Source organism: Pristiophorus japonicus, chromosome 21 (assembly GCF_044704955.1).
Source record: "Pristiophorus japonicus isolate sPriJap1 chromosome 21, sPriJap1.hap1, whole genome shotgun sequence".
NCBI classification, from domain to species: domain Eukaryota; kingdom Metazoa; phylum Chordata; class Chondrichthyes; family Pristiophoridae; genus Pristiophorus; species Pristiophorus japonicus.
Window position 1 is genome coordinate 29,499,755 of NC_091997.1, and position 13,652 is coordinate 29,513,406.

At 43.9% G+C, this 13,652-nt stretch overlaps 1 protein-coding gene across 5 annotated transcripts in view; it reads left to right on the forward strand.

Annotated features, from left to right (window-relative positions):
* Positions 1–13,652, forward strand: part of LOC139233633 (phosphatidylinositol 5-phosphate 4-kinase type-2 beta-like) — a 139,446-nt gene that overhangs the window by 15,642 nt on the left and 110,152 nt on the right. Inside the window, exon 2 of one of the 5 annotated variants that reach the window (XM_070864039.1) lies at positions 6,805–6,869. The exons of the other annotated variants lie outside the window; for them this stretch is intronic. Coding sequence (XP_070720140.1) covers positions 6,805–6,869 — 65 coding nt within the window. The remainder of the gene's footprint in view (positions 1–6,804; positions 6,870–13,652) is intronic. 5 annotated transcript variants of the gene reach the window in all.

The window sequence follows — 13,652 nt, forward strand, 5'->3', positions numbered from 1 at the left end:
GCTGATCTGGCCGTGGACTCAGCTCCACTTACCCGCCCGCTCCCCATATCCCTTACTTCCATTATTGGTTAAAAATCTAATTATCTGTGATTGAATGCATTCAATGAGCTAGCCTCAACTGCTTCCCTGGGCAGAGAATTCCACAGATTCACAACCCTCTGGGAGAAGAAATTCCTTCTCAACTCGGTTTTAAATTGGCTCCCCTGTATTTTGAGGCTGTGCCCCCTAATTCTAGTCTCCCCGACCAGTGGAAACAACCTCTGCCTCTATCTTGTCTATCCCTTTCATTATTTTAAATGTTTCTATAAGATCACCCCTCATCCTTCTGAACTCCAACGAGTAAAGACCCAGTCTACTCAATCTATCATCATAAGGTAACCCACTCATCTCCGGAATCAGCCTAGTGAATCGTCTCTGTACCCCCTCCAAAGCTAGTATATCCTTCCTTAAGTAAGGTGACCAAAACTGCACGCAGTACTCCAGGTGCGGCCTCACCAATACCCTGTACAGTTGCAGCAGGACCTCCCTGCTTTTGTACTCCATCCCTCTCGCAATGAAGGCCAACATTCCATTCGCCTTCCTGATTACCTGCTGCACCTGCAAACTAACTTTTTGGGGCTGCTCCTGCACACCCTCAACTTTGCCATCCTCGCCGGCCGTCCGGACACGCCATGGCGTACCATCTTGCCGTCCGGAGGAGGCGGGGGTCCCCGATGGAGGGCACTCTACGCAGGGGTCCTCCCACTATTCATCGGGGACTTGGCCTGGAGGGTGGTGCACGGAGCAGTGCCGTGCAATAAATTTTTAAGCCGGTTCACGGACTCCCAGGCCGCCTGCAATTTCTGCGGTCTGGAGGAGTCCGTGTTCCATGTTTTTATTGAATGCACAAGGTTGCAGCCCCTGTTCCACTATTTGAAGGGGCTGCTCCTGAAATTCTGGCTGCACTTCAGTCCCACTCTCCTGATCTTTGGGCACCCTGTGCGGAGGGGAGCGGGTAGGTCCGAGGGCCTCCTCGTAGGACTGCTCCTGGGCACGGCCAAGGGTGCCATCAGCCGGTCCAGGCAGCGGGCGGTCGAGGGGGTCGTTCAACCTGACTGCCTGCCTCTCTTCCGCTCTTACATCCGGTCCAGGGTGTCCTTGGAGATGGAGCACGCGGTGTCCACCGGTACGCTCGCGGCCTTCCGCGAGAGGTGGGCACCGGAGGGACTGGAGTGCATCATCACGCCCGGCAACCAAATTTTAATTTGATTTTACGTTTTTTAAGTTTAATTTGTTTTAATTGCCGGTGCTTTTAGTGTCCCCCTCTCCTTTTATAGGGGGCACTGGAAAAAAGGGAAAATTTGATTTTAGTGCCCAAAAAAAAACCCCCAAAAAAAAGGGCCTTGTAAATGTCTTGTGTGTGTCATCCAGGTCGGGTGGCACGGATACATGTTTTATGTTTTCGCAGGTAAACTCAAAAGAATTTTTTCATCACGGTAGCATAGTGGTTATGTCACGAGACTTGTAATCCAAAGGCTTGGACTAATAATTAGCCAAAAAGAGTTTCATCCAGCAGGCTCACAACCACCTGCCTCATCGTGGATCCCCCGAACCCAACTGACTGGGGTTTTATTGAGTCTTGTGAACATCACTTGACTGGCTAAGCCACTCACATCTCAACAGCTCTACCAACCTGTGAGCAAACACACAGGTGCGTAATGTTGGAAAGTGTGAGGTCATGCACTTTGGCAGAAAAAATCAAAGAGCAAGTTATTATTTAAATGGAGAAAGATTGCAAAGTGCCGCAGAACAGCAGGACGTGGGGGTATTTGTGCACGAAACATAAAAGGATAGTATGCAGGTACAGCAAGTGATCAGGAAGGCCAATGGTACCTTGGCCTTTATTGCAAAGGGGATGGAGTACAAAAGCAGGGAAGTCTTGCTACAGCTATATAAGGTATTAGTGAGGACACACCTGGAATACTGCGTGCAGTTTTGGTTTCCGTATTTACGAAAGGATATACTTGCTTTGGGAGCAGTTCAGAGAAGGTTCACTAGGTTGATTCCGGGGATGAGGGGGTTGACTTATGAGGAAAGGTTGAGTAGGTTGGGCCTCTACTCATTGGAATTCAGAAGAATGAGAGGTGATCTTATCAAAACGTATAAGATTATGAGGGGGCTTGACAAGGTGAATGCAGAGAGGATGTTTCCACTGATGGGGGAGACTAGAACTTGAGGGCATGATCTTAGAATAAGGGGCCTCCCATTTAAAACAGAGATGAGGAGAAATTTCTTCTGTCAAAGAGGGTTGGTAATCTGTGGAATTCGCTGCCTCAGAGAGCTGTGGAAGCTGGGACATTGAATAAATTTAAGACCGAAATATACAGTTTCTTAACCGATAAGGGGTTATGGGGAGCGGGCGGGGAAGTGGAGCTGAGTCCATGATCAGATCAGCCATGATCTTATTAAATGCGGAGCAGACTCGAGGGGCCGTATGGCCTACTCCAGCTCCTATTTCTTGTGTTCTTATGTTCTTATTACAGTCACGTTCTATGTTGCCTTGTTAAGTTGCTGCAGCGTATATGTTAAGTGTAGTTTTCACCTTAAGTACGTTTTACTTCATTGATGTAGAACCTCTGAGGGTTAGTGGTGTATTTTATTTTAATATGATATGTTACTCACTGTGCACTGTGTATCCAGCAGGCAATCAAGCAGATAGAATTCTGAACTATATAACCAAATCAGTGGAGTACAATGAGAAATATGTTAACATAGACTACACTTTGAATATTGTGTCCAGTTTGGTCACCGACACACAAGGGAGACATTCAAGCCCTGGAGGCATTGCAGTGAGGTGTGAGGAAAGACTGGGGGGAACTAGCCTTGAAATGAGGTAACTAAGAGAGAACCTCAGAGTACATAAGATAGTAAACTGTGTAGTAAAGATAAGTCCAGAGCTCTGACTGCAACAGCAGGACAAGGAGCACAGGTTCAAAGGCTATTACCTTCACAGTGGAGGAAGTACCAGCCATACAAGGAACCTAAAAATAAGTCAAGGGAAGCAAATTAATGGATTTAATATAAGTTTTATAAAAATTGTAATGGAAAAAATAACAGGACTTAAGATAGACGAACCTCCAGGTTTCCGTCCAGGGTATTAAAGGCAATAAGTGAGGAAATTGCAGATCTGAAGTGCTCTGAATTCACAATTAAGATTGGAAGATTGCAAATGGCACTCTTATTATTTAAGAAAAGTGAGGAAAAGAAACTAGGTAACTGCAAGCCTGTAAATTTTACAGTAATTGTGGGGAAGTTACTGGAATCTTTCATCAGAGACCGAGTTACTGAGCACTTGGACCAAGTATCAGTTGATCAAAGAGAGCATGGATTTGTGAAGAGTGGTGAAGTTTAATCTAGTTGTATATTTTGAGGAGGTCACTCATGGTGGATAGGGGAGTAACTATGGATGTTGTCTCAGTAGACTTCCAGAAGAAATTTGATAAGGTTCCCCACAAGAGGTTATTAGCAAACATGAGAACACATGGAATTTGAGGTAACCTTGTGACATATATTGGTAATTGGTTGGGAGGTAGGAGACCGAGAGTAGGGATAAAGAGTTTGTCTCTTATGGTGGTATGTGACAAGTGATGTTCCCCAGAGATCTGTACTGAGACCTCAGATTTTCATCATATAAATGACTTGGGATGAAGGAATAGAGAGTTGTATATCCAAGTTTGCAGATGACACTGTTAGGAGGCACAGTAACTAGTGTAGATGGGAGGAGAAAGTTACAAAAAGACGTAGATTAACTAAGTGAGTGGGCAAAACTCTGGCAGTTGACGTTCAATGTGGGGTAAGTGTGAGGTTATCCACTTTGGATCTGAAAAAGACAAATGGAATAATTTCTTAATGGCGAGGGACTAGGAGCTGTGAGGGAGCAGAGGGATATAGGTGTCCTTGCGCACAAATTGCTAAAAGCTAATGTACAGAGACAGAGTAATCAAAAAGGCTAATGGAATATTGGCCTTTATCTCAAGAGGTTTGGAATTCACAAGAGAGGGAGTGATCTTCAGTTGTACAGAGCCTCGGTCAGATCCCATCTGGAGTACTGTGCTCCATTTTGGGTACCGTACCGCAGGAAAGATATATTGTCCTTGGAGGGCGGTATAGCACAGATTCACCAGAATTATACCAGAGCTTAAAGGGATAAATTATTAGGACAGGTGTAATGTATGCACCTGTGAATATGCTCACAGGTTTAGAGGCCGCTCATGGTTTTGCACACACATTGCCGTTAATCCATCAACAACCTTTTAAAACAAAGAGTTTTAGAGCTGTTGCATTGTGAGTGTCTTAGCCAGTAACATGATGTTCACAAGACTCAATAAAACCCCAGTCAGTTGGGTCTAAGTCAACCACGATGAGGTATGCAGTTGTGAGCCTAGTGGATGAACTGGTAATGTGTAGTTTAATTGTCAAACCTTTGTTAATCCATCAACTAGTTCTTAATAGCAATGTGTTGCTATGGATTCTTAAGCAAAGAACCCATGAAGCAAATGCATTATAACAGGTTACATGTATTCCCTTGAGTTTAGAAGGTTGAGGAGTGATTGAGGAGTTAAATGATTGCGATTCGATAAGGTCTTTACAGAGAAACTATTTGCTCTGGTGGGGAATCCAGAACAAGGGGACATAATCTTTAAAATTAAAGCTAGGCCATTTTGGAATGAAATCAGAAAGCACTTTTTCACACACACAGGGTATTGAAAATCTGGAACTGTGTCCCCCGAAAAACTGTGTATACTGGGATAATTGTAATTTCCAAGACTTAAGATCGACAGATTTTTGTTAGGTATGGGCATCAAGTGATATGGAGCAAAGGCAGACAAATGAAGCTGAATGGTGCAACAGGTTTGAGAGGCTGAATGGCCAACTCCTGTTCTTGTGATCCTTTGTCAAGAGGTTCTTCACAAAGAGTGAAGAGTACTTGGATTGAACTTCCAGGTAGGGTAATGGAGGCAAAAGCCCTGTAGTTATTCAGGAAACGATTGGATGCTGTGGGTGTGGAAGGGAAGGGGAGGAGTGTAGATTTATTCTGCATGGATAATCTAAGATGGGCTGAATGGCCTTCCCATCTGTAAGGAAGTGATCATTTAATAAGAATATAAGAAATAGGAGCAAGAGTTGGTCATTCGGCCCCTTGAGCCTGCTCCGCCATTCAATGAGATCATGGCTGATCTTCTACCTCAACTCCACTTTCCTGCACTATCCCCATACCCCTCGATTCCCTTAATATTCAAAAATCTATTGATCTCTGTCTTGAATATACTCAACGACTGGGCCTCCACAGTCCTCTGGGGTGGAGAATTCCAAAGATTCACCACCCTCTGAATGAAGAAATTTCTCCTCATCTCAGTCCTAAATGGCCGACCCCTAATTCTTTGACTGTTTTGAATTTGTTTTTGCAAATTATATGTTAAGGAGCAATCTTTTTCTACTTTATCAATACAGCTGTGATTATTGCTGCTTTGAATTTTGCTCTTTTCTAAGTCCTAAATATGCCATCCTACATGTTCTTCCTCGTCACGGTGTTGGATTCAAGGCTTACTGTACTGCCCGAGTTTTCACTTTCTTTTACTACCTACAGGTTTTAAAAAAATGCAAGCTTGGTGTCATCCAATCAATACTTGATTTATCTCCTCCTCTTTTCAAGCTTTGGTGGTGGTTTGCAATGTTCCCTCTAAGCTGCGCTTTGTTCTGTGCAGCCTGTTTATTTCAATGCGCGATCCCTTTAAATTTCTGTGCCTGCACGGTATTTCCAATGGAAACATTTGTGAACGGCCTGTGCGGTACCTTGCAGATTACTGCACGGCCTCGCATGTGCGCAGTTTATAAGAACATAAGAAATAGGAGCAGGATTAGGCTATTTGGTCTCTCGAGTCTGCTCCACCATTCAATAGGAATGGGATCAAAGGGAAGTGAAGGGCAAGAGGGGTGTTGGTGTCCAAGAGTTATTGAAGCCGTTAGTGTCCAAGATTTAATTTCCGGCTTTACTTTTGCCGGTCTCAACCACGCAAGGGCAGGTGGGCACTACATTTAGCCTTAGTGTTTTTGGGCGAGGGATGGGGCGATTTCAGCCAGGATTACATAAGAATTAGGAGCAGGAGTAGGCCATATGGCTCCTCGAGCCTGCTCTGCCATGCAATAAGATCATGGCTGATCTGATCTTGGCCTCAACTCCACTTTCCTGCCTGTTCCCCATAACCCTTGACTTCCCCTATTCTAAACTCTGTCTATCTCAGCCTTGAATATATTCAATGACTCAGCTTCCACAGCTCTCTGAGGTAGAGAATTCCAAAGATTCATGACCCTCTGAGAGAAGAAATTCCTCCTCCTCCTCCTCCGTCTTAAATGGGCGACCCCTTATTCTGAAACAATGCCCCCTAGTTCTAGATTCCCCCCCCCCCCCCCCAAGGGGAAACATCATCTCTGCATCTACCCTGTCAGTCCCCCTCAGAATCGTATACGTTTCTATAAGATCACCTCTCATTCTGCTAAACTCCACTGAGTATAGGCCCAACCTGTTCAATCTTTCCTCATAAGGCAACCCCTTCATCTCAGAAATCAACCTAGTGAACCTTCTCTGAACTGCCTCCAATGCAAGTATGTCTCTCCTTAAATAAGGACACCAAGCTTAGAGGGAACATTGGTGTTCTGAGCCTTGGTACTTCACCTAAGTTTCTCAAAAACAATTGAAGCATTACAACTGCCTGTGTTTAATGGCTGTTGTGATAGAAATTAAAGTCTGACTCATTTGTCCTTTAGATGAAGCACCAATTATTCAGCTTCCAAGGAGTGGACTCGGACGAGTGGGAGGAGTGTCTGAACAGGTAGAGAGCTAGAACTAAGTGTTTGCTGCGGGACCTTTTCATTGTTGAGTCTGGTTAATTTTGCACGGTGGATTAAATGGCCCTTGCAAGACTAGAAATACTTGGTGATCCAGCATTCTGGGTGTGGTACACTATTAACATGGGCTCAGTTAACATCCAGTGCTGTGAGAAGCAATTGTTACATTCATTCATTCATTTTAATGTAACCGGGGCGCAGGGGGAGGCGTGAGTTCAGGACCAGGGACCCAAGGACAGCACGGGCCAGCCCACACTGCGATTAGTGTGCGCACTAGGTCCGTGCAGCAGAACAGGTCTCCAGTTGTCTTGGGTAATCCTTGCCACTGGACCAAGACCTAGCTCTGTCAAGCCCGTGTGGTGGCTGGTGTGCAACGGCCACCACACTTTAAAAAAATCCACGCACAGCCATCTTCCACCCTTCAGGATGTAGTTCGGGTTCTTCATTCGAAACACCTGTGAACTCATCCTTTTTTTTGGCGTGACAGCAAGCCATCCTCGTTTTGAGGGACTGCCTATGATTAATGTATCCTTTCTATTGTTGGGATACAGGATTAGAGGCAGAAGAACCAATTTTCTTAGCTTTTGGCCCTCCTCTCCTACAGTTAATATTGTAGTTGTGTGTTTTTGAATACTTAACGACTAAGATATATGTTACTCCTCTCTTTATAGTTGCTTTTCTACTGCAGCCTGGGTCTTGAGAGAGTAACGTAACTCTCCAGTATTTATCTGTAGGCGTCAACCTTGTAGCTCTCGTCTTGTGAGTCAAAAGGTCATAGATTCAATCCCTACTCCAGAGATTTGAGCGCATAAACCAGGCTGACACTTCAATGCAATACTTGGGGAGTGCTGTACTGCCAGAAGTGCCGTCTCTCAGATGAGATGTTCAACAGAGGCTCCATCTGTCCTCTCAGGTTAGTGTAAAAGAAAAGGTGTCCTGGCTAACATTTATTACCGCAAGTGACGTCACTTTAAAAAAACAGATTATCTGGTCATTATCTCATTGATGTTTGTGGGAGCTTGCTGTGCATAATTTGGCTGCCACATTTCATACATTACAACAGTGACTACAATTCAAAAGTGCTTCATTGGCAGTAAAGCAATCCAGAGGTCATGATAGGTGCTATATAAATGTAAGTCCTTTCCTTTAATTTACCAATACATTGTGCAGCTGGTCTTTATGTAAACCCACTAATCTTTATGTAAACCCACGAAAGAAAGGTACAACAGCAGGGAAGTCTTGCTACAGTAATACAGGGTATTGGTGAGACCACACCTGGAATACTGCGAACTGTTTTGGTTTCCATATTTACGAAAGGATATACTTGCTTTGGAGGCAGTTCAGAGAAGGTTCACTAGGTTGATTCTGGGGATGAGGGGTTGACTTATGAGATTAGCTTGGCTCTATACACATTGGAAATCAGAAGAATGAGAGGTAATCTTCTCTCAGAGGGTTGTAAATCTGTGGAATTCGCTGCCTCAAAGAGCTGTGGAAGCTGGGACATTGAATAAATTTAAGACAGAGATAGACAGTTTCTTATCCCTCGATTCCCTTAATATCCAAAAATCTAGCGATCTCTGTCTTGAATATACTCAACGACTGGGCCTCCACAGTCCTCTGGGGTGGAGAATTCCAAAGGTTTATAACCCTCTGAGTGAAGAAATTTCTCCTCATCTCAGTCCTAAATGGCCGACCCCTTATTCTGAGACTGACCCCTGGGTCTAGACTCCCCAGCCAGGGGAAACATCCTACCTGCATTTACCCAGTCAAGCCCTGTAAGAATTGTGTATATTTCAATTAGATTACCGCTCATTCTTCTAAACTCTAAAGAATATAGGCCTAGTCTACTCAATCTCTCCTCATAGGACAACCCCCTTCATCTCAGGAATCAGTCTGGTGAACTTTTATTACACTCCTTCTATGGAATGTATATCCTTGCTTAGGTAAGGAGACCAAAACTGTGCACGATACTCTAGGTGTGGTCTCACCATGGCCCTATATAATTGCAGTAAGACTCTTGTACTCAAATCCTCTTGTAATCAAATCCTCTTATAATAAAGGCCAACATGTCATTTGCTCTCTTAATTGCTTGCTGTACCTGCATGTTAACTTTCAGTGATTTTGTCTGATAACGCTCCAGTGAAGTGCCTCGGGACAATGTTTTATGACATTAAAGACTCTATATATACAAGTTGTTATTGTTTCTCATCAGTAAGAAAGTGTGGCATTTCTCTTTAAATATAGACGTTCGATGCTATCTGGGGAAGTTATGCTAAACCTGTATCGAACCTTGGTTACACCACCTTGGAGTATGCTTACAGTTCTGGTCGCCATATTATAAAAAGGATAGGGTGCAGGGAAGATTTACAAGGATGATACCAAAAATGCGAGGGTATACATATCAGGAAAGGATGAACAGGCTGACTCTCTTCTCTTGAAAAAAGAAGGCTCGGGGTGACCTAATAAAGGTCTTTAAAATTATGAAAGGTTTTGATAGAGTAGATACAGAGAGAATGTTTCCACTTGTGGGGAAGAGCATAACTAGAGGCCATCAATATAAGATCGTCACCAAGAAATCCAATAGGGAATTCAGAAGAAACTTCTTTATCCAAAGAGTGGTGCGAATGTGGAGCTCCCTAGCACAGGGAGTGGTTGAAGCGAATAGTATTGATGTATTTAAGGAGAGGCTAGACATGCATATGAGGGAGAAGGGAATAGAGGGTTATGCTGATAGATTTAGATGAGGAAACATGGGAGGAGGCTCGAGTGGAGCATAAACGCCGGCATGGACTGGTTGGGCCGAATGGCCTGTTTCTGTGCCGTATATCCGATGTAATCCTATGGTATGTTACTTTTTTTAAAAGCTTACAAAGGATGATATGATCTGATTAACTGAAAGCGATTAAAATATTTAGGTTCACAAAACAGTTATCCTGCATAATTACTATTTTTATATATGCTAAAAGGATTACTATATAGTAGTTATACAAACTGTTTGACTAAACCTCTGTAATTTGTACAGTAATGTTGGTGATTGTTGGTTTCCACAGTCTATGCATTGCCACTGTGCAATATAGCGCTGTGGTTGGGTGAGATTTTGCTTGTGTTTGGCTCCGTTTCTGCTATCAGATTTCATCAATAATTACTGCCAACTTTCACAATTCCTTGGCCGCTAATTTTGAAAATCAGTGTTTGAATGACTGTTCAGTAACTCAAATTGCTACCTGAGTTGCTAATTTAAGAGTTTGTAGAAGTAACAGATAAACATAGGAACTGTTGAGTTTATGAAGCACCGTAAGCTGTGATCCAGTGTTGTATTTAGTGTTTTGCTAATAATTAAAAAAGAAAGAGCGAACTCTAATACTCTGCTCATGTGATGCTCTTAATTCATCTCCTCAAATTGCTACTGGTATCAGTGATAAACCTGTAACCCACAATTGTCTTTCGGATGAGACGCTAAACCGAGGCCCCATCAGCCCTCTCAGGTGGATGTAAAAGATCCCATGTCACAGGAGCAGGGGAGTTCTCCCCAGTGTCCTGGCCAATATTTATCCCTCAACTAACATCACAATTTGGCTGCTGCGTTTCCTACATTGCAGCAGTGACAACACTCCAGAAGTACTTCATTGGCTATAAAGCGCTTGGGGTCGTGATTTTTGTGTTCGATTCAGACAGAATGCGGTACATGATTTTGCAATAACGTAGTATGAACACCATTGTACATCAGTGGCACAGAGTACATTTGAATATGGTGTTCATGCCTGCAGACATTGATGCCTAAGTACAGAAACAAAATTGTGTAACAATATTGCATAAAATTGATGGACCTACTATGGCATTGCTCACGGTAAGTTAGATTAAATAAAGTCTCATTAGGATCGGGAGAGCTATGCCCTGTAATGCAAACTGCTGCTATGTTATGCCGTGTCCCTTTAAGGACCATGATGTCCAATACTGGGGTTAAGGAATCACTGAGTGAGTTTAGAGCTAAATTGTTCATCAGACTGCAGGCCAGAACCTAGGGTGGGTGGAAGATCAGCCATGATCTCATTGAATGGTGCAGCAGGCTAGAAGGGCTGCATGGCCTTCTCCTGTTCCTATGTTTCCAGCAAGGCCCTACAAAATTAACTTTTTAATGCTGAAAGTAATGGTTATAGAAAAGAAACAATTCTGTGTGCATTATTTTCCATTAACCGGTACAGTGGCAATTTGGTGCATCGGATATATTTGGTAATCCACAGTAGCGTGCTTTCTGTCCCAAGATCATCATAAATTGCATGATGCTTGGGGAGGGGGCAGGTGTGGGAGAGGGAGGGTTATAAAGGGAGAAGGTTGAACTGCACCCGCCCCCCCTCCCCCTCATCCCCTTCCCTGAATCCCTAGCATTAGCTGTGTACAGGTATCAACAACAATAACTTATATTTATATAGTGCCTTTAACATAATAAACGTCCCAAGGCACTTCACAGGAGTATTATAAGACCAAAAGCTTGGTCAAAGAAGTAGGTTTTAAGGAGCGTCTTAAAGGAGGAAAGAGAGTAGAGGCGGATAGGTTTAGGGAGGGAATTCCAGAACTCGGGCCCTAGGCAACAGAAGGCATGGCTACCAATGGTTGAGTGATTAAAATCGGGGATATGCAAGAGGTCAGAATTAGAGGAGCGCAGATATCTTGGGTGGGGGGGCTGGAGGAGATTACAGAGATAGGGAAGGGTGAGGTCACGGAGGATTTGAAAACAAGGATGAGAATTTTAAAATTAAGACGTTACTTAACCGGAAGCCAATGTAGGTCAGCGAGCACAGGGGTGATGGGTAAGCGGGACTTGATGCGAGTTAGGACACGGGGCAGCCGAGTCTTGGATGATCTTAGGTTTACGGAGGGTGGAAGATGGGAGGTCGGCTAGGAGTGCATTGGAATAGTCAAGTCTAGAGGTAACAAAGGCATGGACGAGGGTTTCAGCAGCAGATGAGCTGAGGCAGTGGCGGAGATGGGCGATATTACGGAGGTGGTCTTAGTTATGGAGCGGATATGTATCGAGCAAAGACCAGACGTCATTGCATGAAGCGAAGGAATTGGGAGGGTCCCCTCAGCATCCTGTATCATCCACTTAGCGGCTAACCCAATGTAACATTTCCATCCTGATTCATTTATGAACAAGTCTGGCAGAATTTCAACAATCTTGCACAGTGTTCATTGTTACCTCATCGTTTTCCGCTACTTTAGCAGTACGGACGTGTAAACCTTTTAAAAGTTTTATTCTCAAATAGATACTGTGTGTGAAGGGTTTAGAAACAGAGGTGTGTTATCATTGGCATGATTAAGAAAGATGTTGCGTGCAGCTTGATTGTCATCAGTCTCGGTTGTAGGGCATTTAGTGTTCAAGGAGACCAAAGGAACTGGGAAGAATAGGGTACTTTATTTTTCATTGTGTCTGCATGGTTTGTGCCAATATGCGTGGGACAGAAAATGTCATGCATATTATGGGGTTCCAGTTATACTGCACCTGGATTCAGAATCCACATGATGTTGGACCAGAGCTACCAAACTGCTGGTTTTGTTTGTCCCAGCAATGCACAGGGCCTACTTAGAGTGGATAGGAATGTATTTTTGGACGCGATTGCTGCCAACAACATAAAGTAATTGGGCGTGCGCAATTCCAGTGGGTTTTTTTTTTGTTTGTCCTCGTCGGACCTCCCACAGATTGGGGAGAGAGAAAGTTGAGGGAGTGGAAATTTCAGTTATTGTGAGGTCTGTAATGTGACTTGAAGCTGATATCAGGATGTTATCAGCTTGTGAGAGGTTGTACTCTCGCGAAGTGTGCTTATCGCTATCGGCTTCTCAGACTGTCATGGTTTGAACAGGTGGCTGGTGAACAGAATGCAGATAGGTGCAGGATGCTAAGATTTAATCGGCTGGGAAAAGGATCATTGAGAAAGAGTAGGTCAGATTGAGAGAGTTTTATTGTACTCTCGCTGAGTGTACTTATCGCTATCAGCTCCTCTGCTAGTTGTGGCTTTTTCATATTTGGAACCTGATACTTATGCGCAGAATGCAGTTTGATGGCAGCAGTCACTCCGATTATTTTTTTTATTTGTTCTCGGGATGTGGGCATTGCTGACAAGGCCAGCATGTAGTGCCCATCCCTAATTGCCCATGAGAAGGCTATGGTGCTAGTGGCCATTTCAGAGGGGCATTAAGAGTTAACCACATTGCTGTGGGTCTGGAGTCACATATAGGCCAGACTGGGTAAGGGCGGCAGATTTCCTTCCCTAAAGGGCATGAGTGAACCAGGTGGGTTTTTAACAACAATCTGGTAGCTTCATGGTCACCATTGGTTTTTATTCCAGATTTATTTAATGAACTGAATTTAAATTCTACAATTGCAGTGGTGGGATTTGAACTCACGTTTCTGGATTATTAGTCCTGGCCTCTGAATTACCAGTACAGCAACATAACCACTATGGTACCGTACCCATGAATGACCTGTTTCTCTTAGCAGAGAGGTCAGTAACCAGGGGACTTAGATTTAAGGTAATTGGTAGAAGGATTAGAGGGGAGTTGAGGATACATTTTTTTACCCAGAGGGTGGTGGAAATCTGGAACTCACTGCCTGAAAGGGTGGTAGAGGCAGAACCCTGCATTGCCTTTAAAAAGTACTTGGATAGCAACTTGAAGTGCTGTAATCTGCAGGGCTACGGACCGAGAGCTGGCATATGGGATTAGGCTGGATAGCTCTTTGTCGGTCGGCACAGACATGACGGGCCAAACAG